The sequence below is a fragment of the Pleurodeles waltl genome, chromosome 4_1 (genome assembly GCF_031143425.1).
Source record: "Pleurodeles waltl isolate 20211129_DDA chromosome 4_1, aPleWal1.hap1.20221129, whole genome shotgun sequence".
Lineage (NCBI taxonomy): Eukaryota > Metazoa > Chordata > Amphibia > Caudata > Salamandridae > Pleurodeles > Pleurodeles waltl.
The window spans coordinates 937,569,589-937,596,673 of record NC_090442.1 but is presented as its reverse complement, the minus strand read 5'-3'; the positions used below and the strand labels follow the sequence as shown (position 1 = coordinate 937,596,673).

The following is a 27,085-nucleotide window of genomic DNA, read 5'->3' as shown; positions in this document are numbered from 1 at the left end:
AAAACTTTTGATTTCCTGCCAAATAAGTAGCGGCTGAAGTGGCTCATTTTTCCACTGTGAATTGAATTGGTGGGTTATCAATGCAATAGCTAACAGTGACGCCGGGGTACGCATACCGAACCACTAGGGAGGGTGAGGGTGTTTACAGCATCCAACTTTCAGTGAATATATATATAAATATATATATATTTATATATATATATATATATATATATAAAAAAATATATATATATATATATAGATATCCTACTGGCGGTCGCCAGTAGGTAGTTATAGTTAGGACCTTGCTTCCATAGAAACATTTTTTTGGGACTTGCCTATATCTTTGGCACCGTTTGATGAATCTTCACAAAGGTTTCTAAAAAAAAAAGTGCCCCAGTGATTCTTGTTGCACACAGAAAGTTTTGGAGTGATCCGCCAAGCAGGGGCAGAGAAAAAGGGGGGGTCAGAAAAGTTGCTTTTCCCATTTTAATTCTCATAGGACCTTTGAACACCACTACAACCAAACCCACTGGATGGATTTACACCACATTTGGCAGAAAGCTAGCTTTTAGTACGCATATTGTACTTTTGGTTTTGGTGTAAATCCATTCAGTGGTTTATGAGAAATTAAGGACAATCCAAATTCGTAAATATCTGGCTGAGAATAGAAACACTGTAATTCACTGGCCAGAACCTGACTAGAAAGTTGCTGCCATTATTTTATGCTATGGGCGAGGATCCCCAGGGCTGAAAATAAAACTGCTAAGTGGTATGAGGGGTCAGGATGATATTTTGCAATTGCTAACATTGACACCCGCGTAAGAGCACAGAACCACTAGGGAGGTGTTTTAGGTTCAAATTATGGGTTTAAAATGATTTTTCTTCACCATGTGGCATATTCAAGAATATTTGAGAATATGCAAAAAAGACATTCACAGAATCATTCATACACTAATTAATTCACTCTTACACGCACTCAGAGACTCATGTGCCCACTCACACACCCACTCAAACACTCATGCACCCACTCCGACCCACTCATAGACTCACGCACCCACTTTCAGACCCACTCAGACACTCATGCAACCACTCACAGATCCACTGACAGGCCCTATGATCAACACCCTCTGCCCACAGCCAAAGGCTGTGCGCTTTGGTGGTTGGATTAACATATAGTAATTAAAATTACTTTACATTAAAAAAACATTGAAATTCCCAGAAAAAAAACAAGGGTTACAGGGACGTTATAGTTAGGTTTTGTATTTACTCATAAAATAACAGTGAAATTCAGCATTTATAGTTAGTTACTTCAAGTAACTATATCTCCGTAAGGTAACTATAACTCGCGCCATCGTCATGCATAGCTAATTATTCTACATATTATATCATTGATGACATCTTCTATGGCATCTTTGATATTATCACTGCAACATTTGCAGTAAAATTATTGATAAGTAACTATGCATGATGAGGGCACGAGATAAAGTTACCTTAGGTACGAGTTATAGTTACTTGAAATAACTCTAATTATAACTGCTGAATTTCTATGGTTTAGTACGAGTAAAATTCAGAACCTAACTATAACGTCCCTGTAACCTTTGGTTTTTAAGTACATTTCCATGGTTCATTCTATTTCCTAACTATAACGTCACTGTAACCTTTGTTTTTTTCAGTTAATTTCTATGTTTTTAACGTAAAGTAATTTGAATTACTTTACATTAATTCAACCACCGCCAACCCCCTATAACCACCTAAACCTGCGCCATGAATGATCTTTGGCCGTGGGCAGCAGGGTTTGACTGTGGGGCCTGGCCTATGGCCAGGCCCTGTGGCCTACCCCACAGCACTTATGAAGTGCTTTTTTGTTTGCTGGAGATGTTATCATATTCCTGTACATCAAGAATGCATCTCCAAAATCATCAAGAAACACGCTCAGACGAGGTTCTTTTTAGTAAGATGTCCATCTTCCTGGGAAAATGGGGGGAAGACATTCCATATCACTAATGTATATGGGTGGGGCCAGAAGGGTGGAGCTTCTAGGCCATTTCACATACTTGTAGTTTTTAAAACATATAACACAATCTCTGGTCTCAGCAGCAGATGACAAGAAAGAACCCATTCGTCACAGTCACTATATGGGATATTGCACTCAAGAAAAGCAAGGATGCAAACGCCTCCATCAAGGATTACAGGTAACTTTTCACAGTGAAAATGCTGTAAAAAAACACTTGCTTTGCCTTGACCATGCGCAAGAAATTAGGATGATTTAGTACATCACAGATGTGAAGCTTCAACTTGGGAACATACTTTGTTTATATCTGTAAGTGCTTTCTGTTGAGGTCTCATTTCTGTGACATGAGCACCGTGCCAGAATGAATCCTGCCTTGCGTATTTATTTGAAATAAATACGCAGGGCAGCATTCATTCATTCTTTTATAAAAAGTTGAGGACTGTGGGGGGGAGCCTCAAAGTCCCTGCAGTCGCAGCCAGATCCCTGCCTCCTGTGGAAATGCAGCTCCATGTTCCATGCAGGAGCTCCAGCCAAACAAAAGCAAAAAGCTATCTCCCCAGAATGGGCACCTCAGGAGATATCAGGAGAAGGCCCTGGGGGTGGCAGTCCCCAGGGCCATATATGACTCCAGATGGGGGGGCCAAGCAGCCCCCCTCCTTTGCTCTGCACGGGCCGGCCCTGGATAGGTGGTGGTCCCTGAGGCCGTATATGGCCTAGGGGATGGGACACGTGACCCTCTCTCCTTCTTTTTAAACAAATGATTGGCCCAGGGGAGGTGGTGGTCCCTTTAACCAGGGGTCTGTGCAGACCCCCTCGTTAGTGTTTATTTTAGCCCCAGGGAGGTGGTGGTCTCTGGGGCCCAGGGGGGTCTGCGAGGCCCCACCACCTAATATTGGCTTATGCCCCAGGGAGGTGGTCGTCCCCGGATCATTATAAAGCCTTGGAGGGAGCCCCATGCAGCCCCTCCATTTTCTAAAATAAACTTGCCATGACCCCAGGACCTGGCCCACCCGGGGGCTACAAGTATAACATTTGTGAATGTTTTGAAATTCACTGTGAATTAAAAAAAAAGCTTTTTTGCCCTAGCGGAGTCCAAGGGGGAACCACAGGACCAAGCCTAGGGGGGTAGGGTATTTGTACCCTGCCCCCTTTTCTTTTTTCTTTACTTTTCTTTTTTTGGGACTTGGCTGAAGCTGAGTCCCAAATGGCTGCCAACACTTCCTGGTTGAAGTTTTGGCAACCAATCAAATCTCTGCATGAGATTGAACTATTTGCAAAATAATTGCGCTTCTAGATGTACACATTTGGATTTTCTTCAAAATCTTGAAAACTACTAAATGGATGTACACCAAATAGCAAAAAGCTGCTTTCTGGATCAAAAGCTACCTTTCTGCTGAATTTGGTGTAATTCCGCCAAGCGGTTCCGGCTGCAGTCATGTTCAAACTCCCTAAGGGAATTAACATTAGCATTTTGCCCCCCCTTTTTCTCAGCCCCCGCTGGACGGATCACTGCAAAACTTACCATGCACAACAAGCCCCAACTTGACACTTATTTTGAAAAAACTCATGAAGATTCGTCTAATGGTGCCAAAGATATAGCCAAAAGGTCTATGAAAACTAGGTCCTAACTATAACTACTTTCTGGCGACCTCCAGTAGGTTTTACAGCAAATAACAAAAAAGGCTCTTTTTAGACCAAGAGCTACCTTTTTGTCAAATTTGGTATAATTCTGTTCAGTGGTTCGGGCGCTATCACTGTTCAAAATCCCTATGGGAATTAACATGAAAATGACTCCTTTTTTGATCCTCCTTTTTTTCGCCCCCCCCACTTGACGGATCACCCAGAACTGTTTCAAACAACAGCTGGCGTGACTGTCAAATGTGTTAGGAAAATGTTAGGAAGATTTGTCAAGCAATGCCAAAGATATTCTATCTATCTATCTATCTAAAACCTACTGGCGGTCGACGTTAGGTATAGTCAGGAGCTAGTTTTCATAGGAAAAGTGTTTTAGGTATTGCCAATAACTTTGATGCTGTTTGACGAATCTTCACGAATTTTTCAAAATCAATATGATAGTCAGTTTAGCTGCTGTGTTGAAAGTTTTGGGGTGATCCAATGAGCAGCGGCTGGGAAAAACATCTGTTCCTCATGCATTTTCCCACAGGGTCTTTAGACACACTGCAGCCCGAACCACTGCACGGAATTACACCACATTTGGGAGGAAAGTGGATCTTGGTACGCAGATCGTGCTTTTTGTTATTTTGTGTAGATCTGTTCAGTAGTTTTGGAGTCATTAAAGGAATAAGAAATATAGATATATGGCTGGAGCCTAAGCACAGATCTCATGGTGAGATCTGATTGGCTGTCAGCACTTCAACCAGGAAGTGCTGACACCCATCTTGGGACCAATATACATATTAGCACCCCATTTAAGTGCATTGTGGTGAATGGTAGGTTTTGAGGGTCACAAAAAAAGAGAACATATAAAGGGTGATAACAGATTTGAGTTACAATATAAATAATTAGTTGATGATCCCATACTAATTTTAGGAATTGTGGTGTGTTCTAAGGTGATTTTACTCTGTGAAAAAGCCTTCTGCTAGGATTTCATGAATCATGTTGAGAGAAAACTGTTTTCTCATGATTTTCCCGTAGGTTATGGAAGGTGCTCCAGAAGCTAAAATGAGAGCATATTTTCTGTCAATTCACACTATCTTTCTCAGACACATGAGAATGAAATCTGACGTTCTCATTAAAACATGCACTTCCTACAGGAGCAGCCTTTCAGTTGATTCCCCTGTGTTCTACTGCATCCTCCCAGAGTGTTCTAAAGAACAATTAGAGCGCTAACAGTCCTACTTTTAAAACATTTAATTTGGGAGGGAACAAAATGTGGGGGTCCAATTTGTCATATAAATTATGGTTAGGGCTGTAGAAAGAAAAACTGGGGCATGTTTTAAGTGAGTTCTCAAATATCTTCCTCTTCTATTTTATTAAACATTCTAACATTCAGACTGAAATATGCACTTTCAGCACCAGCAGCAGACTGCCAGTTAACTCCCCGATTGTTAGCAGCTTTACTAGAGTGTTCTATTGTGCAGCTAGAATGCCAACATTCTGAATTTATGCCAGAAGTGTAGCACATCTGAATGCCATCTTGATGGAATCAAAGTGGAAAACTTAAATAATGTTCTATTGAGTATATTGAAGTAAATAAGGAAATGAGGGAGTTTCATAACAAACAAGACTCCAAAGATGGCCACCAGAGAAAAAAGAGTTGAAATGAAGCACATATTTCACCCAACTGTAGCCCAAGTATAGTCCAATGACAAAAGTGTGCAAAGAACTTAAATTCTTTTGTCTTTTTATAGCACAGACTTAACTCAAAGGTATTTGACTGCTTTGCATGAGTATCAGTTATATTACAAAAGGACAAGTTCTTTTTGGTTTTAGGCATGGGGTGATTAAGTGACTTGCCTAGAATCACAGGATGTCAAGCTGAGGCCGAAAGTCAAACCTGGTTCCCTGGTTACAAAGTCTGCAGCTCTGGCCATAACACTACATCCTGTCCTCTAAGTGTAACATATAATTAAGTGATCAGCTGAACTCCCAAAATAGCAAATAATACAAAAGTGCTTTGCCACTTTTTGAGAACTCAGGTAATATTTCCTCATTTTAGTTTTTTTAAAGTATTAACCATAATTTCTATGAGAATGAAAACTTCTAATTTTTATAATTTCTGAAGGAAATGCTTTAGATATCACATTTTTGATTGTATCAAGATGACATCTGATGTGCCACACTTTTATAACAATCATAGAACGTTAGCAATCTAGTTGTTCATTAGAATACTGTTCGGAAGCAGAGGTCAAGGGCACGGACTATGATAGTTGAGGGCAGGGAGGAGAGTGCAGGGGCAGCAAGTTGACCACGATGGGCAGGTGGTAGGGGTAGTGGTAGCACATTTGACAGTGGAGGGCAGGGGCAATAAAACAACCATGCACGACAGGCAAGAGAAGCTGTAGCAATATAACAGACCTTTGAGGGCAGAAGGAAGAGGCAGTGGGAGTACAACCATGGATGCCAACAGACCCAATTCAGACAGGAGACTCCTGATGTTTTTAAGCCCAAAAGGGCTTTATTTTATCTGACTCCTGCCTAAAATCTCCTGTTTTTCAAAATAAGTCAAGGGAGAAAATCAATTTCCTAGGTTTTGTTTTCAAAATCTCCCTCCTACCAAGTTCAAAATGTTGGCAAGTATGGTACATTGGATAACAGAGTGCAGAAGGGAGATGGGCAGGGACTCCAAACTGACCTTCCAGGGTAGGCGACAGGGTTTGCAGCAGCACAATACACCATACAGGGCAAGCGGGATGGCAGTGCAGCACAACGGACCATGGAAAGCAATAGGGAGGGACCAGGGCCATGATCATGGACACCAGAGAGCAAGGGGAAGAGGCAAGGGCAGCAAACTGGCCATACCAGACAGAGAGGACCATGAAGGGCAGGAGGGAGGGGGCAGGGGCCCAACTACGGACCAGACGAGGCAGGAAGGAGTGTTGTGGGTCCATTTTAGTTAGTTGTTTGGGCTCAGTGATAGCTTAGCTTAGGCTTTCAGCCTGCGCCCTTTTATTCAGTATTCATTCTCTGTATTCAATTTTATTCATGTTATATTATTGCTTCATTAGTGGCATTGTTTTAATTTCATTATCAACGGTTATTTTGCGAAAGCGTCATTATCAGTGCTCTGGATGACATCCTTTGCATCATGTTCTTTTCTCCAGGATTTCAAGAACAGAATGCAAGGCACACAGAATAATATTTTGTATTTCTGGCCCCAAGACTGCATAAGCAGTCCAGCACTTAGGTACATACCTGCATCAGACGTCCGTGCATGAACATAAACATGTCCACTATAAAAACATCTTGTAGAACAGAGAGCATTAGAGGGGGTTGCAGCCAGAATTTCCATCCAATGTTGTATGCCGGTTTTTGGTAGACCTCAGCCTTTGTGTCTCCATGGATCCGGATCTGGGGACGGACGGCCTTAACTTGTACCAAGGTAACAAGGGTGAGGTGTACTTCTCATGGCCACTGTATGAACAGATTTGGCTTACATCACCATGGTCTCACTTAGGGGCTAGAGATTAGGCTTTTAGGTAAAAATTGTATGTTCATGTTATGACAATACATTGGGGTTGTTTATATTCACATCTATAATTTTCACATAACCATGATTTTGTTGTTCCTCATTATCCTAATCATTGCAGTTCATGCAGTTTATCGTAAATTGCAGTCATTTCAATAAAGGTATTGAAAACTGTTCTGCATCTCTTTTCTTGCCTATGTCTGTCTAAGAGACTTGTATGTAGAGAAAAAGGATAAGAATTGTTTCCACCACAATTTCCCTGAGGGGTCTTCAGAGTCCATGCAAGGCTCCAACAAATCACCTATACCGGTTGGGTTTTGGTGAGGCACAGCTAGTAAGCTGAGAGGGTGTGTAGGAGTGACTCAGTTGCCTACAACACAGAAGTGCTGCTGCCTCAAATCCAGTAATCTCATTAGAGAACAAGAGTCCATATGTCAGAGGGGGATAGGGGTCTGCACTTCAAAAAAAGGGGGCCAGGGTGCAAGGGACCAGGGCAGGAGTGGCAAGCTGACCATGGAGGGCAGGTGGGATGGGCCCCGGAAACACAACACACCAGGGATGGCAACAGTGAGACTATAATGGCATACACACAGACAATGGAGGGAAGGTGGGATGGCATCAGGGACAGTAAGCTGACCACACGGCAGATGGGAGGGGCTGTGACAGCACAGAATACCATGGATGACAAGCAGGAGGGTTAATGGCTGCACAGCTGTCATGGACAAGACAGAGGGGGCAGGGGCATGCATAAAGGACTATGGAGGACAGAAAGGAGGGGTAGGGTGCTGGACACAGACAAGAGAGAGCAGGGGAAGGGGTTTCACAAGAGACCATGCAGGCAGGAGGAGCACTTGCAACACAACAGAGCATACAGGGCAGAAGGGAATGGCAGCAAAATGGTCCATGGAGGACAGGACGGATGGGATAGGGGCATGGAACTTGGACAGGCAGGATGGAGTTGGCAGGGGGGTTCAGCAGCCATCTGACCATGCTAGGCATGTGAGAGGGGCACAGTGGAAGCTCAACAGAACACTCAGAGTAGATAGGAGGGGCAGTGGCACGTCCTTGGAACATGGTGGGCAAAAAGGAGACAGCAGGGGCATGCACACAAACATCAGAGGTCAGTGGGAAGGAGAGTAGGGGCAGCAAGCTAACCACGAAGTTTAAGCAGGAGGGCAATTATGGGGCATAGAATGCATCAACAGAGGGCAAGAGGAGTGGGCAGAAATATCAAGCTAAATGGAGGGTAGTGGTAGCACATCAGACCATGAAGGGCAGGAGGGAAGGGGCTGGTGCATGGCCTCGGACAACAGAGGGTAGGGAGGAGGTGGATGGGGCAGCAAGCTTACTGTTCAGAACAGGCGGGAAGGACAGTGGCAGAAAAACAGCCACACAGGACTGTAATGAGGGAGAAGGGGCACAGTTTTTGACATGAACGTCAAGGAGGAGGGGGCAGGAGCTGAGATCATCCGGGGGAGGCAGCAGAATGCCAGGCCATTCCCTGCATCCCCCCCACCCCCCACTGTGCATTGTGATGATTATCTTAATGTTAAACACACCCTAGTAATTCACTGAACAAACAGAGGTTACAGGGACGTTATAGTTTGGAAATAGAAATTTGAAAAAAAACATAGAAATTCACTGAAAAAAACAAAGGTTACATGGATGTTATAGTTAGGTTCAGATTTTACATACACAAAACCATAGAAATTCAGCTGCTATAGTTAGAGTTATCTCAAGTAACTACAACTTGTGGTCTAAGGTAACTATAACTCACCAGAGTCCATGGTTCTCCCTTTTAATTACTGCTGAGTATGCAAATGTACAAATTCACCTGCAGGCTCCACTTGTTGGCCCCGCCCCTTCCACATTAGTAGACTTCAATGGTCTTTCTGCCATTTTCCATGCTGATGGACAGCTCAACTTACCAAATTGGCCTGAGCGTGTTCGTCCAAAGATTTTGATGGCACAATCTTGATTCTGAGGTATATGAGAACATCTCCACCAAAGAATCACTCACTCCAAGCACTTATTCCATATAATTAAGAGGAATTACCCTTGTTTGGTGTAGATTCAACTCTTTGGCTGTAGCCTCATTGTCTCCTCTATACAAGGATTCATTTTGTCACTGATTTCTGTATGAAGACGCTCAAGGAACATTCAGTCAAATGCTGTGCATGAAGTGTGGTTAATATCTTGCTGGGGTTTGGCCACAGGGCCTGGAGGCGGACCAAGCCCTGTGGCCAACTCCTGAGAGTGCACAGCCAAGGGGGTCTGCTGCCTATAGGGAGTTGGAAGCAGGGCCTGGCTGCAAGACTAATTCTGGGGTTGGCTGTCTCTTGATGGCTGCCTTTTGATGGCTGCCTAACGGAGTCCAGCACAGCTAGGCCATACGGCCAACCCCAACCTACCTGTGATGAAAAGCTGTGTGCAGCTTGGGGTTGGCTGTGTGCGGGGGTGAAGTTGGCTGCCTCTGGGTGGGTTTTTTACCAATCCCACCACCATACGCAGTCTTCTGCCATGCTTGGCTTTATGCATGGTAATAAAATATTACTTCACATTGAAAAATCCCTAGAAATTCACTGAAAAAACAAAGAATAAAGTAAGGTTATAGTTAGGTGTGGTAAACAAGTATTTTTTGTTTAAAAAAAACTTAGATATTCATTGAAAAAACAAAGGTTAAAGTAACATTATAGTTAGGTGATTATTTCAGTAACAACATTAACTTTTTTAACCTAAAAAACACAGAAATTCATTAGTTATAGCTAGCACAGCTAACTACATCTTGCGCTCCTGCCGTGCACTGCTTATGACCTCACATATTACATCACTCATGACATGTTCTAAATCATCATTGATACCATCACTGATGACATCTCAAAAGACAGCATTGATGACATCACTTATAACATCATCCAATGAATATGTTAGTACTTACGTCCACTCTTTAGATCATACGGAGTCAGGAAGTGCAAAGAAGCGGAATTGTTATGTATGCGATCAGATGAAAAACATATTGTGACGAAGGTCTCAACTTATATACTGGAGGCTTGGAAGTTACGTTTATCAATGCACCTGCAGTTGGCACAAGTATAATTGCTTGCATCGTCCCATAGCTGTTATCATCTTGAGAAGCGGGTGCAGGCTGCTGTAAAATGGGGATAGGTCCTGGGCCGCAATCAAACTGGTGGTTGGCACCGTAAGGCCCCAAATGATTAGTGCCAGAATAAGTTATCTAATTTCTAGATATATAATGTCTTTTAAGAATTTATTAAGTGTGCTATGTAAATTATTGTTATAAATCATGTTTATGATAATGTAGGGTAAATTGGGTGCACTTTGGCACACGTCAAACCAAAGATGCCAAGAGTAGTTTTTTATTGAGATGTTTTATCTAATGTGATTTTTACAGTGTTACGATGGATTGGTATTTATAGTGTGTAATTGTTATGGACGGATAGGCTGACAACAAATAAAAAATAGAATGGAATATGTTAGTTTGTTTTTTAGTTTCCATAGTGGTGGGGAGCTATCATAATACTTTTCTACCTAATCTGATCTGATGAATGTGCCTTATTTATGTACAAGCGAACAATAATACTCAGTACAATAATAGTATGTACCACCTCTGGATTTTAATCCACTATGGACGCCCATAAGAGCTTTTAGGATAGGGTGTTCACTGGATGTGGTTTTTGACAGGAAATTTGGCATAGCATGAGTAATCTGTATTTCCCACACAAATCTTTGCACGCTTTGACTTTCTTCCATGAATTTTCTCCAGAAAAATGTCACCAGGCTTTTGCTGGTAAACTCTTTCAGTAAAATCCTGTGGGCCTGCAATGAATATGGCACTACTTGGATTTGTGATTCCTTTTCAAACTCCTTTTTGCACAGAGATTGGAATTTAACTCACAGTCTAGAATAAGAGAATAACTAGTATCTTCTGCTTATGCAGAATTCACATAATTTGTCTACTCTAACATCTGACTTTGCTTTGGAATAATTATAGTTTCCAGAATTACAATACATTACTGATAACATTATATAGAAACCATTACTGCTAAGCAGAGTTTTAATAACTTGAAAACTTTTCATTTTGTTTAGAAAGCATTCGAGGGGTTGAGATTTGCTCACTGACACTGGACACATCTCACAGCCAATGTGTGAGTGTGAGGCTGTCCAGAAATGAAACCATGAAGTCCAACGGACATAAGGTACATTTCCATATTCATATTTGTTGTTGTCCTTTTCTAACTCTAAATTGTCTGACTAGCATTGTGGTTCCTGCTTGACCAGGGTGTGTAATTCTGCCAATCAGAAGACCAATTTCTATTAATTCCATTTTAAAGTAAGACATGCAAGAATTTAATGTTAAACGTCCTTAAAGTGAAGAGCCCCATAAGCTATTCTTACTGTAGTGTGGCTGGTTGTCCCATAGGAAAGCGCTATGTTTCATTATTACGTTTAATAATGCCAACTTCAGTTAGAAAGCAGCTAAAAATAATTAAACAGCTATTTTTATTAGTTATTAAAAATCTGATTTAATAAAGTCAGATTTTTGATAAATATATAGGAAAATGTACTTTTACAAAATTATCTTTTCCCTTCCTAAAGCCGTTTGAGACCCATTTGCATTTGCTACCCCAATTCTGCCAGCCAATAATTAGCATTTGAATAGGTGTCAATGGGTGTGGAGTGCCTTGCTGGAGCAAACAATATGGTGACCTGCATGGGTAGAGATGCCCCCTCTGAACTTAAAAGAATATGCAGGGTGAGGCTGTAAGAGTCTTTTTTAACTTTACAATGTCAAATCCTGCTTGACGGGTCTGGCATGGTTTTACATATAACACTTGGGCACCTTCAAAGAGACTTCCACTGTCACTGGCAAGTTTATAGCTGAAGCCTGGGCAGGGTCCATCTTTTGTCCTCCCAGCCAGAGAGGCTTCAATCACACCAGGCCTCTTTTTGACAATACAGTGTCAACCCCAGCCTGAATGTCAAATCCTTATTGAAAGGTGTACTGGTGGTTTACATATAACATTTGGGCACACATAAAAGGATGGAAACAGGATACCAAAACAATGCTTTTTTCCTTCACTATCTGGTTGCTGGAAAACCCACCTTTATCCTACTAGACTTCTGCATCTGAGTTCATTGAGGACACAGTGGCTGCTCCAAACTGGATTTTAGTTTTAGATGTTGGGGGGGCAATAGCATTACCATGGTACACTACACACACACTCACAGACAGCCATCAAAGACCAATTTTAGTGTGGCTGAAGATTTCTGCCATCTCGAAAATATACAAAGTGAGGTGGGTTACCCCAGGGAACTTTCACACAAAAGGTTTAGGGTGTGCCCAGGAGCACATGCCAGGTGTGGTTGTGGCTTCTCTAGGCACTTATTTCAGAACACTTCTGGACCTCGGGAAGATCAGAAGAGGACCCGACCTACTGTTTGTGACATGAGAAGAACCATAAAGGACTGGGCTTGTCTATCTTGCACCCATGACAAAGTTGTGTACTTCAAGATGTAGGAAGCTGGCTCTTCATATAGTGGACCAAAATGAGGTACACTGTGTGTTCTCTTTTGTGGTAGTGTGGGCAAGCAGTTAGGTGTATCATAGGGTAGTGCTAAGCAGTATTGTACACACAAAGACAGTAAGTGAGACACGCACTCAATAAAGAGATCTGACACCAATTTATAAAAATAACACATACTTTTATGTAAATTTTGATACCAAGATCATCAGAATCGGTTGAGTACTTTTTGCGTTATGAATTTTAACAGTTTTTAAATTTAAAAGTAGACAGTGCAATATTTGGAGTGCTAATGTTATCCTGTGGGGAAGAACATATGCGGCATATGGATACTTAGCAGCGGCTTACAGGACCCATCTTCTGGAGTTAAGGGAAGTATGGGGCACTTCAGGAGTTACTGGGGGTTGCGGGTGCAGAAATGCTTTTCGGCATTGGGTGCCCTAAAGATATCCTATTGGAAAAGAAAACTTTTACTGTATTCGGGCACTTAGCAATGACTTACAGGACTGTTCTTCTGGAGCTAGGTAAGTATGGGGCAAGGCCCAAAGCATCACCAACAGGTCACTTCAGGAGGCACTGAGACGTCTGGGTGCTTTTCAGCCTCAGGCTCCCTTTTGTTACCCTATGAGAAAGAAACAGACACTGCATGTGGATAGTTAGCAATGACTTACAGAACTGTTCTTCTGGACTTGAGGCAAGTATGGGGCAAGGTCCAAGGTCGCTGCAACAGTTCACCTCCAGGGGCTCTGGGGTGTCCAGGTGCAGAGGTATGTTACGGTGTCAGGTGTCAAATTAACTTCATTGCAGATCAGTCCGATCAGAAAGAGGCTGTAAGCAAGAACTTGAGGGACGGTTCGGGGGAACCCACAGAGGGGCTCAACCCCTGAGATCCTAGGGCGTATAGGAACACTGTTGGCCTACTTCACCTCGGGCTCAGGTGCAGTGGTGTCTTTTGGCATCGGGTTCTGGTGCAGGGCATACTCTTGGGTGAAGGGGGCCTGAGATGGCTGGCCAAACACATTTCACACGTAGATGCTGTGGCCGGGAAACCGGGGCCGGAGGAGACGTCATGGACAATGCTGCAGAGGAGGGCCTGCCTACTCAGTTCCCTGGGGTACCCGCAGAGAGAACACCACCCAGATGTTTTTACAACTTCCGGGTTAAAGACGGTGAGTACGAGGACGCTGGAGAGAGCACAAGGGGGAGCGAAAAAACAGAGACAAGGAACGAGGACAGTGGGAGCAGCAGGATGAGGAGCGAGGCCTGCAGGAGAGTGGAGGAGAGGAGCGAGGTCTCCAAGAAAGCAGAGGCGAGGAGCAAGGAGAATGGGAGCAGAGAGGCCTGAGTGAGAGGAAGAGAGGAACGATACCAGGGGGACAACAGGCACACACTCCCAGCTGCGTTCCACGTCAGCTGAACAAGGTACGGCCCCTCCTAGGGGCAGGAAAGGGAGAGAAAAAGGTGGGGGAAAAGAGGGGAAAGGAGCCAGAACCACTTAACAAAGCATGAATAATTCACTACCCCAACAACACTGGAGATGCACGGGAGAGCACCAAGCAGTATTTCAACACGATAAAGGTCCCTTCCCAAAAAGCACTTACCTGACTCCTTATGTCCTTTTCCTGTTCCACTGAGGTGACGTACACTGCCAAAACCACCACATTTGGAGAAGAAGAAGGAGGAGGAAAGGAAGTTACCCTAACGGACAGGAAGGAATAGAGGAGGAAGAACTCATAAGAATCCCAGACATCATTGTAGGATCATAAACCAAACCTTAAAATGAAAACAATATTTGCCCATTAATGGAGAAAGTATCCTACTTACTGTAGACTAGGATCTAATGGCCGAGGGGGCCAGTTACAAGTGCATTTGACCCTCCTCCCCCGTCCTGTGACCGAGCCCCGTGCCTACCTGTACTGCTGGCTGAGCCAGCTGATGAAAAATAAAGCAATATTAAAATATTGTTTAATTTTTCATCTCCTGGCTCTTGGCCAGGGGGTTGAAGCTCCTTTAACATTGTAGAGGAGCCGCCCCTGTTAGTTTTACCAGGATATCTGTTTATTAAAATTCCAGCTGATTCTCCAAATCCTTAACTCCTACTTTTTCTCTTGTGGTTTTAAAACATTTAGACCTTTATTCACTACTATATTTATAGCATGCCTGCACAGTTGAAATGCACATGTAGTTGTAACTCACAGTTTGTGCAAGCCATATTCCAAAATCATAGGCCAAAGCACATGTAAGTATTCCCCAAGTCACAGTTTTAACTTGTAGATATCCTGCTCTCTCAAATCCAGTATAGCATGTTTTATTGATATGTTTTCTTCCCCAACAATTACATTGGGTAGATAAAATGAAATGCAGATTCAAATCACATCAAATATTTTTGGAACTCCTAAGAGATCCGCATGAGTAGAAATACAAAATCATGTTAGTTCAACATAAAATAGTACACATTTCTAAGAAGGGGCAAAACATATAAATACATAATAAAATAGTACACTTTATAAAACATGAGGATTCAAAATATTTGCAAAAATGATTGAAAAAATGTAACAAATCCTGTAGGACAGACAGACAAAATTTGTGTAAGAGTCTGTACCCCACCTTGACAAGTGTTAGTAGAGTCATCCCACCTAGAAGTAAGATCTCTGAGGGGTATTCTATTAGGTCTAAGCAGGATACACAATCGCCTTACCCCTTGGTGTAGATTCCAGGTCAAATAGGGTTGCACCACTTTCATAGTTACAGAGTTAGTAAACTTCTCTAGACCTCTTCTTTGGCGACACGCATCCTGGTCCAACGAAAAGCCTTTGGACCATGTTGCTTCCTTCAAAAAAATGTTTAAGAATACATAGGGAATTGAAGGACAGAGGTCCAAGTCTAGCTCTAAAAGGCAAGTAGCTTTGATGTAGTTTCTAAAAAAAAACAGATTTTTCTCTCAGATTGTTAAAGATCTCACCATAGGCCAGGTTTCTCAGTGTAGATTCCTCGCTATGCATGAGGTTATGCGCCATTATCACTGCTGCAAGGCCTTGCGCAAAGATGTTCTTAATGCCAAATTCAAGTTGTAATGCTGCCCCTAAGACTGCATGAGTGCAGGAGACTATGCGTCTCAGAATGCGGCCCTCTGTCTTATTAAGAAAATCCCATTTGGTTAGTTCAATACATTCTATCGCGTATAAGAGAGTCACTGGAATCTTGACCTGATAGGCAGATAAAAAGTGTAGGAAGTGACGTTTACCATTTGCCTTATAAAAAGCCGACAGACCTTGGGCAAGTGAAAGAGCCTTATTAGTATTATGACAAATGTGGTCTTGTTCTTTTGTTGAAGCTGAAAAGTTCTTACCCAAAAACTGGTTTGAATCTTGCTGTTCCAGCTTGTATTGACCCAGAACCCAAGGGGAAAAGGGTTTCCTTCTGTTTTTCTTCCCGGAGAAGCAAACCACCTGAGACTTTGTTGTGTTGATTCTCAAGTAGTGCTCTGCAGAATAGGTTTTTAAGGTGGCCAAGCATAGAATTAGGCCTTTTGGGGTAAGATCGTACACTACTATGTCATCCTCGTACACTAAGCACACGATTGGCCAGCCCCCCACCACAGGGGCATTGCCAAAAGAGTTCCGGAGACTTATGGGAAGGGCATGTATATAATGGGGAAAAAAGCAATGGGGCCAGTAAGCAACCTTGTTTCAGGCAGTTCATTGTTAAAACATTTGAAGACAATCCCTGTTCTCCACCCATTAAGATTTTGCACCAGGTCGATGAGTGTAGGGCAATCACCAATCGCAGGAGACCAGGTGGGACCCCTAAATCTTGGAGTTTCTTCCACAGTATTCCCCTATCCACTCTGTCAAATGCTGTAGAGTAATCAATAAATGGCGCATACAGTACACCTCCCCTAGTCTGGACATACTTATCAATGATAATTTGCATAATCAGGATATTATCTAAGATATTATGGGCCTTTCTGAAGCCTGCCTGTTTCACTAGTAGAATACCATTTTCCTCTACCTAATCAGTCAATTGCAATAAAATGCCTTTTGCAAATAGCTTTCCAGTTGCATCTAATAGGGCGATTTGTCTGTAATTTGATGGTATTTTCTGTCTCCCTTTTTATGCAAAGGAAGACTTATTCTACCCGTCCATGATTCCGGGATGTTGCCTTGGGCATAACAGGAGCCAAATACTGGTTGGAGTAGTTTTGCCCAAAGCAAAGGCTCCCTTTTAATTAGGGTCATTGGAACCTAATTGAGGCCCATAGCACCTGAAGAGTGCGTTGATGTTAAGATGCCCTTTAATTCCGCCACTGTTGGAGCACCAGTATTATCCATTTCTCCCCCTCTGATTGATGCTAACACCTTTCTCCCTGGGTCAACGCCCTGGTTTTCAGCGTAAAGATCTTGAATATAAAATTTCCAATCTTCCTCTGCTATGAGGGGCGGCTAAGATTTTACATTTTCTACACCCCTCTGAGACAATAGCCCAAACTTTTCTGGGGTTTCTCTTTATGGCCGCTTCCCTCAGTGCAATACATTTATGGTCCTCTTCTTTTCTTCGGATTGCCAGTTTCAGCCGCAATCTTTTTCTCTTAAGTTTTGTTACTTTCCTATTCATTTCCTTAGACTTGAGTTCCAATTGTTGCCGTACTAGCTTATTTATTACTCTGCTCAGGTTCAGAATAGGAAGTTTACTTTTTTTCACTCTAGTTATATTGCGCTCAGGCTGCTTACGCAATGTAATGTGTTTTATTAAGTTGGAAAAATGTATTAGAACATCTTTCCCCCACACCTCCATATATCCCACAATGTTTTCCAGTAATGGATTAATTGATACAATTTTAACTGTCGTCCAAGACATTCTCCTATTTTTTCCATTGATTCTACGGTTTGTGCCTTTTATAGACCCTGAGTCTGTGGCCCCTAACTTCAAATTCAAAGTAAGCCTTAAGATTTAATGATCACTGTATAAGGTGTCTTATACAACCATATCCTCACCTTTTAGTGCTATATTGTATGAAGCACAGATGTAGTCTATAATAGGGTTATTCTTAACCGACTTATGGGTGGGGGCTGTGGGTGAATCCATACTGAAACGCCCATTCAAAATAATACAACTGCAGGCCCTCAAACCATTCAAAAAGATTAATCCTCTTTTATCTGTCCTAATTCTAGGAGGGAACATGATAGGATGGATGTTCAGCGCTTTTTCCCTATCTTTGTCACTGAAGGAATAAAGCGTGGTGTTAGAAACTTTACAATTTAGGTCCCACATTAAAATTAAATTACCAGGAGTTTTTATGGCACGAATTCATGAAAAAAGTTATTGTAAATTAATGTCTGATTCCTTTTAGGGGGGGGATGTATGCGCTTACAATAGTTAGGTGCAGTTTCCCACCCTTATCCCCCCAAACTTGTACTCGTACTATTTGACAAAAATTTGAAGAGTCGGGGAGGCAGTCATATTCCCAATTATATCTGTCACTTAAAAGAATGGCAATGCCCCCTTAAGCACACCCTTTTTTTGAAGGGAGTGCGTTTTTGCTTCAAACCGTGTAACCCAGACATGACAACTCAATTGAACACCAGGTCTCTTGAATTCAAATCAAATCGATCATCAATGAACACAAAACATGTAATTTACATTGATCTTTTACTAGACCTGCGGCATTCCAGGAGGCCAAGGAAAGGCCAGGGCTAGTAACATGGCTGAGTTAGCTTCTCCCTAGATTTAGGTCTGTTCAGAGCCCCGGCTAACCAATTCCAGTTTTCTTGATTGGGACCATAGGCCTGAGATTTAGGTCCTTCCAAGACATTCACTACCCTTATACCTTGATATCAAGAAACATACACACTTTCTCCTGAGGTGGGAGAATTTACGAGTGAGTTTGAAAAATCTAATCAATGAGTAGTAGACTGCCCACCAGAGTACATTGACTTCTCCCTGACTGGGATAACATCTATACCCCTCCGTTGGAACTGGGCACAATTAACCAAGATTAATTTCACAATAGCTTTGGAAGAGAACCAAACCTCTGCCTTGCTCCTACCCATACTTTGTTCAAGTAAGACCCTCACAATATCCATACTTTCAATTAAATTGGGCTCGTCTATTTCACGAAAGCATGAGAGGAGGAACGAACGATTTAAGCATACATTTAAGTCAAATATAGTCAAGAACTCCAGATAGTTCAGTAACTCCGTCTGCCCATGAAGGGCATTATTCCCTCTGAGTTTTTCTCCCACTTTCTGAGTGCTTAATCTGGATTGAATCTCCTTGGCCACAGGATGGACGGGATCAGGCGGAAACACGATGGTGGAGTCCGATCTAGCACATGGAATCGCTAGTTGGTCCGTCTGATCATGGACTTGTGATAGCACAACTACAGACACCACCTCCATTCTGTTCTGAGAGTTCTTAAATGAGGCGACCTGTTCTGAGATGTCCATAAATTCCACCTGCTCTCTCTCCTCAAACTTAACCTTCCTTTCTTTTTATTTTTTTGTAAATCTCCGGTTCTTTTTCTTTCCAGTTTTTCCAGAAATGGTACTGCTCTAGGATTTAGGGCAACTTCCTTTGGCTGGACAACATCATCCAGTGGGGTAGTGTTGAGCAGTGAGTTCGTATTAGACAACAGGTTGTCCAGAGAGTATATCTCATTCTCTTCAAAGGCTCGAATTGCTGTTGTAATGACTACTTCATCCAACTGTGGTTTTCCTGCTTGAGTTCCTCTATCGAAGTGAAAGAGCTTATCACCTGTGATTGTCAAGTCCTCCACAATTGGGAACTGCAGGCTTATGCCCTTTGTATTTAGACCTAAACTCTTACAAACTTTTTATTTAGTTGTCACAGTCAACTCTGCAGGGGAGTGGCCCATGCTTTAATTTGCTAGTCAGACTTTTAGAATGGAAAAAAGGATGTCTTGAGTCTGATCTGAGTTTTTTATAGATTTCTCCAAAAGTTTCAAAATGGATGATAAAATTCTTTCAAGGCACTTGAGAGATTCAGAAAGGACTATGGGGGTCATTCTGACTCCCGCCGAGCGCGGTATCCGCAGGGCCGGCGGGAGCTGCCAGAATACCGCTGCGCGGTCACAAGACCGCCGCGGGTATTCTGGGTTTCCCGCTGGGCTGGCGGGCGACCGCCAGAAGGCCGCCCACCAGCCCAGCGGGAAACACCCTTCCACAAGGATGTTGGCTCCGAATGGAGCCGGCGGAGTGGAAGGGGTGCGACGGGTGCAGTTGCACCCGTCGCGATTTTCAGTGTCTGCATGGCAGACACTGAAAATCATAGTGGGGCCCTGTTACGGGGGCCCCTGCAGTGCCCATGCATTTGGCATGGGCACTGCAGGGGCCCCCAGGGGCCCCACGATACCCCATACCGCCATCCTGTTCCTGGCGGCCAAAACCGCCAGGAACAGGATGGCGGTCGGAATCCCCATGGCGGCGCAGCAAGCTGCGCCGCCATGGAGGATTCCCCAGGGCAGCGGAAAACCGGCGGTACACCGCCGGTTTTCCGTTTCTGACCGCGTCTGTACCGCCGCGGTCAGAATGCCCTTGGGAGCACCGCCACCCTGTTGGCGGTGCTCCCGCGGTCCCCGGCCCTGGCGGTCCATGACCGCCAGGGTCGGAATGACCGCCTATATGTTGTGCTGGTGGGCACGATAAGTCTGGGGTATCTGATGGACTTATGTCAGAGAGAAAGTGATCCGAGGGGGTGTTGTTGCAAGCTTTAGCATGGGGGAATCGATAATAGATTGTGCTACTATGGGCGTTGTTGGTATAGACGATGGAGCTATTCAACCGGATCTATATCAGGGAGAGTAAATTCTATAACTTTGACTTGATTCGACCGCCTTATGGGGGGGAGGCAACAAAACCAGTAGGCCCCTCCGAAACGGTAGTGCCCTTGCCCATCAAAGCATTCAAGTTGTTACCCTGAACGGGGCCTTGAAGAGAATTATTATTGACACCAGATGTATTTCCCGACATAACCATTATTTTCTCACACGGATCCTTCGAAAGAAATGGGAGGATAGAGTTCAAACTTTTTATATTTTATTGCTGCACCCCCTTGATTCTTTTAAGTTTTTTTGCAGGCTCGCCTAAGGAAAGACCTACTCCTTCTCGTACGTTCAGAAGTCTTTCTATTTGCTTCTATTCTTTTATTCACACCCTCCAAGACCCTGGATCCTCTTCCTTCAACCAACCAATTATCCTGCCAGAGGATAGTGATCCCCAAGGCCTAATAGCTTATTATAAGTTCAATGTGTTTCTAATACATGGACTCTTCTTTATCCTTTACTTATAATGTCTTTGTCCTTATAAAGATGTCCTTATCTGCTGGGTGAAGGGCAAGGGCAAGGGGCAACCCTACCCCTATAAGTGGGCCCCAAGCATAACGCAGTCTCTTGTAGGGAAGGAATGGAAGGTCATAAGAAAAATGTCACTGGAACACAGCAGGGTCACACCAGGGGCAGAAGCAAGAAACAGAAGGTATGAAAAGGAAGACGGGAGCGGGCGGAAAGTGGAAGGATTAATACAACTGCCAGCCCTCCTAACTATTAAAACTCCTGATTCACTCTCCCCTGCCGCGGACTTCAGGGTCAAGGCTTCAAGGCTGCAGGGCCCTTGGCTAGGGGGAGCGCCTCACCGCCTGGCAATAGTCACGGCAACAGTCATGGCAGCTGTAGCACCAACAATCACACCAGCTCTGGCACCTTCTGCGTAACAGTGGAAGAAGGTGGAAGACAGTGTAAGGCGGAGGCAAGCAGACTGGGTGAGCTGGAAAAGCCGGGCAGCCGGTGACAGAGGCAGAAGTGAAGTGACGAAGCCTCAAAAGCAAAAAGCGGGGTGAGAGGAGGCTGAGGGTGAAGCTGCCCCCTCCCCCATTACCTTAATCCAAGGACCGGCTACCTGCCGCCTGCCCTCGTGCTCTGCTCCCCTCTCCGCTTTCTCTGCTCTCTCCTCTTCCGATCCTCCTCTTGCACCGGCACATCTGCTCTCATGCTCTCCTTCTGTGCTGGCATCTCCCCTATGTCGGTGTCTCGGTGGTCGGGCTCGCGGTCGGGCTCACAGTCAGTCTCGCGGGGGCTCCAGCTCTATGATACCGTCCTCCGTCCACTGACCAGCACACCTGGGCCCCCCCAGAGCCCGTGGGCGCCGTCCACTCACTGGGGGGGCTCGAGGGTAGGCTTGCGCTCCTCCGCACGGCCCTCCGGTGGGTCGCATCACAGCGTCCGGGCAATAGCACATCACAGAAGCACGTACCGGAAGCAGAAAGACCCACAGAAAGTCACGCCTCTCGAACTCTCTGATTCCAAACAATGTTAAAATGCAGATAATTTTTTGCCTCACAGTTTTGGTCAACAACAAGCACTAGCTCATTTTTGGGACTTTCAGATAAAAAGAGGACTTGGGAATTAAAGCAGATGATGCTGCAGCAATATTGGTTGATCCCTCTATGCATAACCAAGATGCAGACACATGATCACTGTTCTGTTATGGATTGGCGCCTGTAAGTCATGTGGATGTGATGTGCTGGCCTTTCACTGGTCAGCAAGCCAATTCCGCTTAACCCATGTGACCCATGAGAGCGCAGTCGCGTGGATGAGCCTTCAATGACCAATAATTGTTAAAGCTCAGAATTACAACTATACAGTGCTTAATTTGTAGAAGAAAGAATGCCGGTGCCCGAAGCTCTGCTCAGTCGCTAGTGGCTGCTGTAACTAAACAATCGGCATGCCGAATACCAAGGCTGGTAATCTACAGTCTACGTCAGGCCTCTTCAATCTACTACGAGTCACCTTAGCTCACTCTTGCAGGTTCTTGCTTTCTCCCTTTGTGACGATTTTTCATCTTTCTCTTCCTCCGCCATCCTGCTTCGCGTACTTTTCCCTCTGTTGCTCTAGGCAAACCTTTGATTTGGAAAAATAAGTGCTGCTCCCCCACCCTCGCCAGCAACCACAGGCTCAAATTAAGCAGTGCACTTCTAAATTAGTAACTGAGCTCTCCACCGCTCCTTCATATCAGGAACAGGTGGAGTAAGAGGTCTACAGTGCAAACAGGCGACATTTCTGTCCCCTGCCAGCCCTGCACATGGACAGGACTGCTGCACCAGAACGGTCCTGCATTCCTTAACGAATGGGATCGTCCACCCAAATTAACTTTAACATATTATTATTTTATTGAATCTTGACATTGCATTACATTTCTTCTCAAATGTTTTCTTTGTAACAGAAAAGATGCAAATAAACGTCATTTTGTGCACTGGCATCTGTTTTGTGCATGCTGACTTTCTCTTCGTGAACTAGTGTTTGCACAATAATAATTTTATTCTGTGGTAGCACAAATCTTGAACATGATTTCATTAATCAAATTTCAAAGTACAAAGCATAACGACTGCTCGAACTAAAATAAATAATGTCATCATATATAATACAATCATTGAAAATATAGATTAAAATACATTAAAAACGTCTACAAAAATAAAATAGCGACAATCCATTAGTAAGGGGTCCTTTAAATCACTGGAAAAGGAGTAAAAAGCTCATTAAAATTAAATTCCAGACATCCAATTCTCAAATAAGATGACATCACAATATAAATATGCCCCCCCCCCCACAAAATTACTAAGAATAACAGCCTTTCATCAACTCGCATACTCCAGGAGAACTTTACTTGATTTCTAAGAGTTCTTTCTGCCTACTTACTGATGCTGCATATATCAATTTAGACACCTCTGTCACTATCATCATTGCAGAATCGTTCTTGCAGAATCTATAAGCAGTAGCTTGATCAGATATCAAAAGATTTTTATAAAGGGGCACAATCCATCGTCACCTGGGGCTATCATATCGAGGGCCAAAAAGAACAATTGCTCATCTGTTTCATCAGCCTTGCAGCACAGTTGACACTTCCTGTCACCCTCTGCTGAAGGGGACCATTGGGCAGGAAAAAGCAGCTAGAGGTAACGTACCATATCTAAACTGTGAAAAAAAGGATCTGGCATGGGTTGGTCTAATCACATCCAAAAATGGCTCTGCTACAGGTTCATGTTTGGATTAAAGAAAACCTGAGAGCAATAAACCACTGTCTTTGGATTGAACGATCCGAAAACGAACCTCGGCCAAAATCTCAGCTTCACATTGGGCACATCAGTTGCTGGTATTGCTTCAGGAGTAGCCCAAAATTCTGGTAGGGATAGTTGTGCCCAGGTGGACCTCCGGTTCCTCAACCATCCTATCTTCACTGCTGCTAGTGCCCGTCCCAATATATCACAAATCCAGAAGAGCAGAGTTCTCAAAAATTGCCACATCTGTTATGGAATGAATTCTGAGGTTGAGCCTGAGGGGCACCAAGGGGGTTCCACTCCCCACCCCTGTAATATTCCTAAGGAAACTTTTTTCCTTAACAGCAATGGTATGTAGATTGCTTTGGCCCCACAGTCCATCCCCATATAGTGCTGCTCCCCTCTCTTGCATTTTGTATATATCAGTTGTAGGGTTGACTGGAAAATACTGGGCCTTTTTTGCCATTCTAACTTTTGCGCCCTCTGTAGCTAATTGAGTGCAAACTTTTCATTATCTGCGCTCCCCAGGCACCGAGTCACTAATCTCATTCCCAGGTAATCAAGCTTGGTGACTCTCTCTAGGCTTTCGGTTTTTAAAATAACCTTTGCATTCAGTTTCCTCCTCCTGGTGCAAATCATCAGTTTTGTTTTTGCTGCATTGACCTCCAGCCAAAAATCCTTACAAAAAACACAGAAGTTATTTATTAAATTGTGGAGACCCATCCTAGTTTTTGCAAGAAGGAGCTTTTCATCAGCATAAATGAAGCATGGTATTTTTTTGTCCACCCAAAGTAGGGCACTCATTGACACAGCTAATCAGAAATTCAATGCATTTGTTAATATATAGAAGGAACAGAGTGGGTGCCAGGACCAACCCTCACATACCCCCCTCTATAACCTGACTGGATCAGTTAGATCCCCCTTGCTGCCATATCTGATCCTTTCAAATGTACCCTTGTGTATATGAACAATAAGGCCAAGCAAATCTATCGGGACCTGCATTTCTTGCAATCTGCTCCATAGATTATTTTTAGGGACTAGGTCGAAGGCAGCACAGAGGTCTAGGAAAGCCATGTACAAATCCCCCCCTCAGATATCCACTGGCTTCCTTTTGATCTGGAGAAATTTAAATACCTGGTTTATACCACTAGTCGCTGGTCTAAATCCTGCCTGTGAACCGGAAATAGCACCACTCTCCTCAATCCATTCCAGCAACCAATCTAAAACCTGCTTGCAGAATATCTTCTGCAGATTATCTAACAGGCTAATCAGCCAGAAGTTGGACAGGTCGCTTGTGTTGTCCTTTATAAAAATGAGCAGTACCTCAGCCCCCTTCCACATAAGTGGAATTGGGGTACCAGCTGTGACCGCGTTACTGATGAAATTGATATGTGGCACCTAGGTAATAGTGTTAGATTTATAAAGATCACCTGGAACTTTATCAAGTCCAGGGGCCTTCCCCACCTTCAGAGTCTCAACCTCCGAAAGAGTTTCGGACATGGTGAATTCTGAGAAGACTGAGGACCCAGTCCCTGGGGATCTAAATTCACCATACCGGGATTCATCTGCCGCTGAGTAGAGGGAACTAAAATGTAACACCCATTTACCCGGGAGTATAGAGGAGCCAGTGAGGGATGTGGTGCTCCTATTATAGTTCCTTACTAATTTCAAAAAATGAGTCTGGTAATTTCTCCTGGCTGCATCAATAAATCATTCCAATGTTCCCCCTCCCATTGCCTCCTTGCCTGGGTTAATTCCTGCCTGTAGGCTGCTCTGGCTGATCTGATTACGTTTCTAGGACCTACTTTAATTGCCTTTGACAAGTTAGTCTTAGATACATTACACTTTTTGGTAAACCATCCGTCAATAAATCTGGTCCCCATTTTCCCAGTTGCTTCTGAAACGAATAGGGTGCCCAAGAGGTTATAGAAGTTAGAGAAGAACAAATGCTCAGGAAGTATTCTCCTATGGTTGACCAAGGACTGATACAGAGTAATAATAGTAGCGGTAGAACACTCTAGTGCTTCCCACTTAACATTTCTCCTATTATTGGACAACTTTAGTTGCTGGGCAAAGTCACCTAAAGTGGGAGTAGAAGAACAGGGAAGATCACAGATGAAGAGTATAAGAGGATCATGATCACTCTCTTTGTGCTCCAAAATCTCCATATCAACCATATATTCCCACAGCCGTACATCTAGCAGTACATAATTGATATGTCTCTTGCAGGACCCACATATAAATGTTGGGGCCAGATGGGCATCCAAGCGTGATCGACCATTACAAGCTCAGAGACCATGTGCTAATGTAATATCTACCACCTGTAGCGCCACTCTAGTTAACGTGCGCTTACAGGCCACAGTCATTTCAGTTATACACCATAGTTTATCCTCTTCCTGCAAAAGGTCTTGGGCCACTGCATAGGGCTCAAAGGTAACATTAACCCCCCCACAATTATTAGATGGTAGGCTCCCGTATACCCAGTGAAATGGTTGTCTAGCTTATACAGAGTTTCTGATTCACAGCTTTTCCCCACACTCTTGTACAGATTGATCAACAGAACTGGAATCTCTTTGTTTATTGAGAGGATGATACTCTGCATATCCTCGGATCCCAAATTTAGCTCCTTTACTGTATACTTATGACATCCTCTAAACCAAATAAGTAAACCCCCTGAGGCCCTCTCGGAAGCCGACCTCTGCGCAACAACCCAAAAGCTTTTAAAACCAAATCTATACTTAGGTTACAAAGCCCAAGTTTCTTGAAAAATACAGATTGAGTAGTTATCTACAAATTCCCCCCATGTCCGATTAGGCAGCTTTGGCCCTATTCCTGCTATGTTCCAACTTAGACTTCTTGTCAGATGATTGCGGTTACCCAACTTCAGGACCAACAAAGCAGATGTTGGATTAGGGCTCAAAAATCCCATTGCACGGATTGGGTCGGGAGAAGCAGATCAAATTCTTGTGTTTGGCCAGAGGGAGTGCCATTGCCTATTTGGATTGGCCCTGAAGGAAACCGCTGATCGCTGGGAGGAGGGTGGGATAACATACAGAGCCCCTGCAGTGCCCCATGGTGTTAATCCATCTCAGACAGAGAGCAAGAACCCTCCCTCTGACTGTACCGATGGTAGGCCGACACCGGTTCTCCACCTTTGCGGATAGTAAATTGCCTCACTCTTTGTCGGGCCTCATACAGCTTAACAGATTCTAACTGCAGATAGAATGCCACAAGTGGTTACAGACATGACACCCTGGGCCTGGCACCCACACCGTTTGGCATTTGAAAAAAATATGCTTGACAATAAAAGGGGAATCAGAATTAACAATAATG

General features: G+C 43.7%; 1 protein-coding gene across 1 annotated transcript in view; it reads left to right on the top strand.

The window, feature by feature from the left end:
• The window catches only part of IL17REL (interleukin 17 receptor E like), a 600,388-nt gene that overhangs the window by 156,065 nt on the left and 417,238 nt on the right, over positions 1 to 27,085 (top strand). Inside the window, exon 4 of the mRNA XM_069229705.1 lies at positions 11,250 to 11,359. Within this exon, the coding sequence (XP_069085806.1) occupies positions 11,250 to 11,359 (110 nt within the window). The remainder of the gene's footprint in view (positions 1 to 11,249; positions 11,360 to 27,085) is intronic.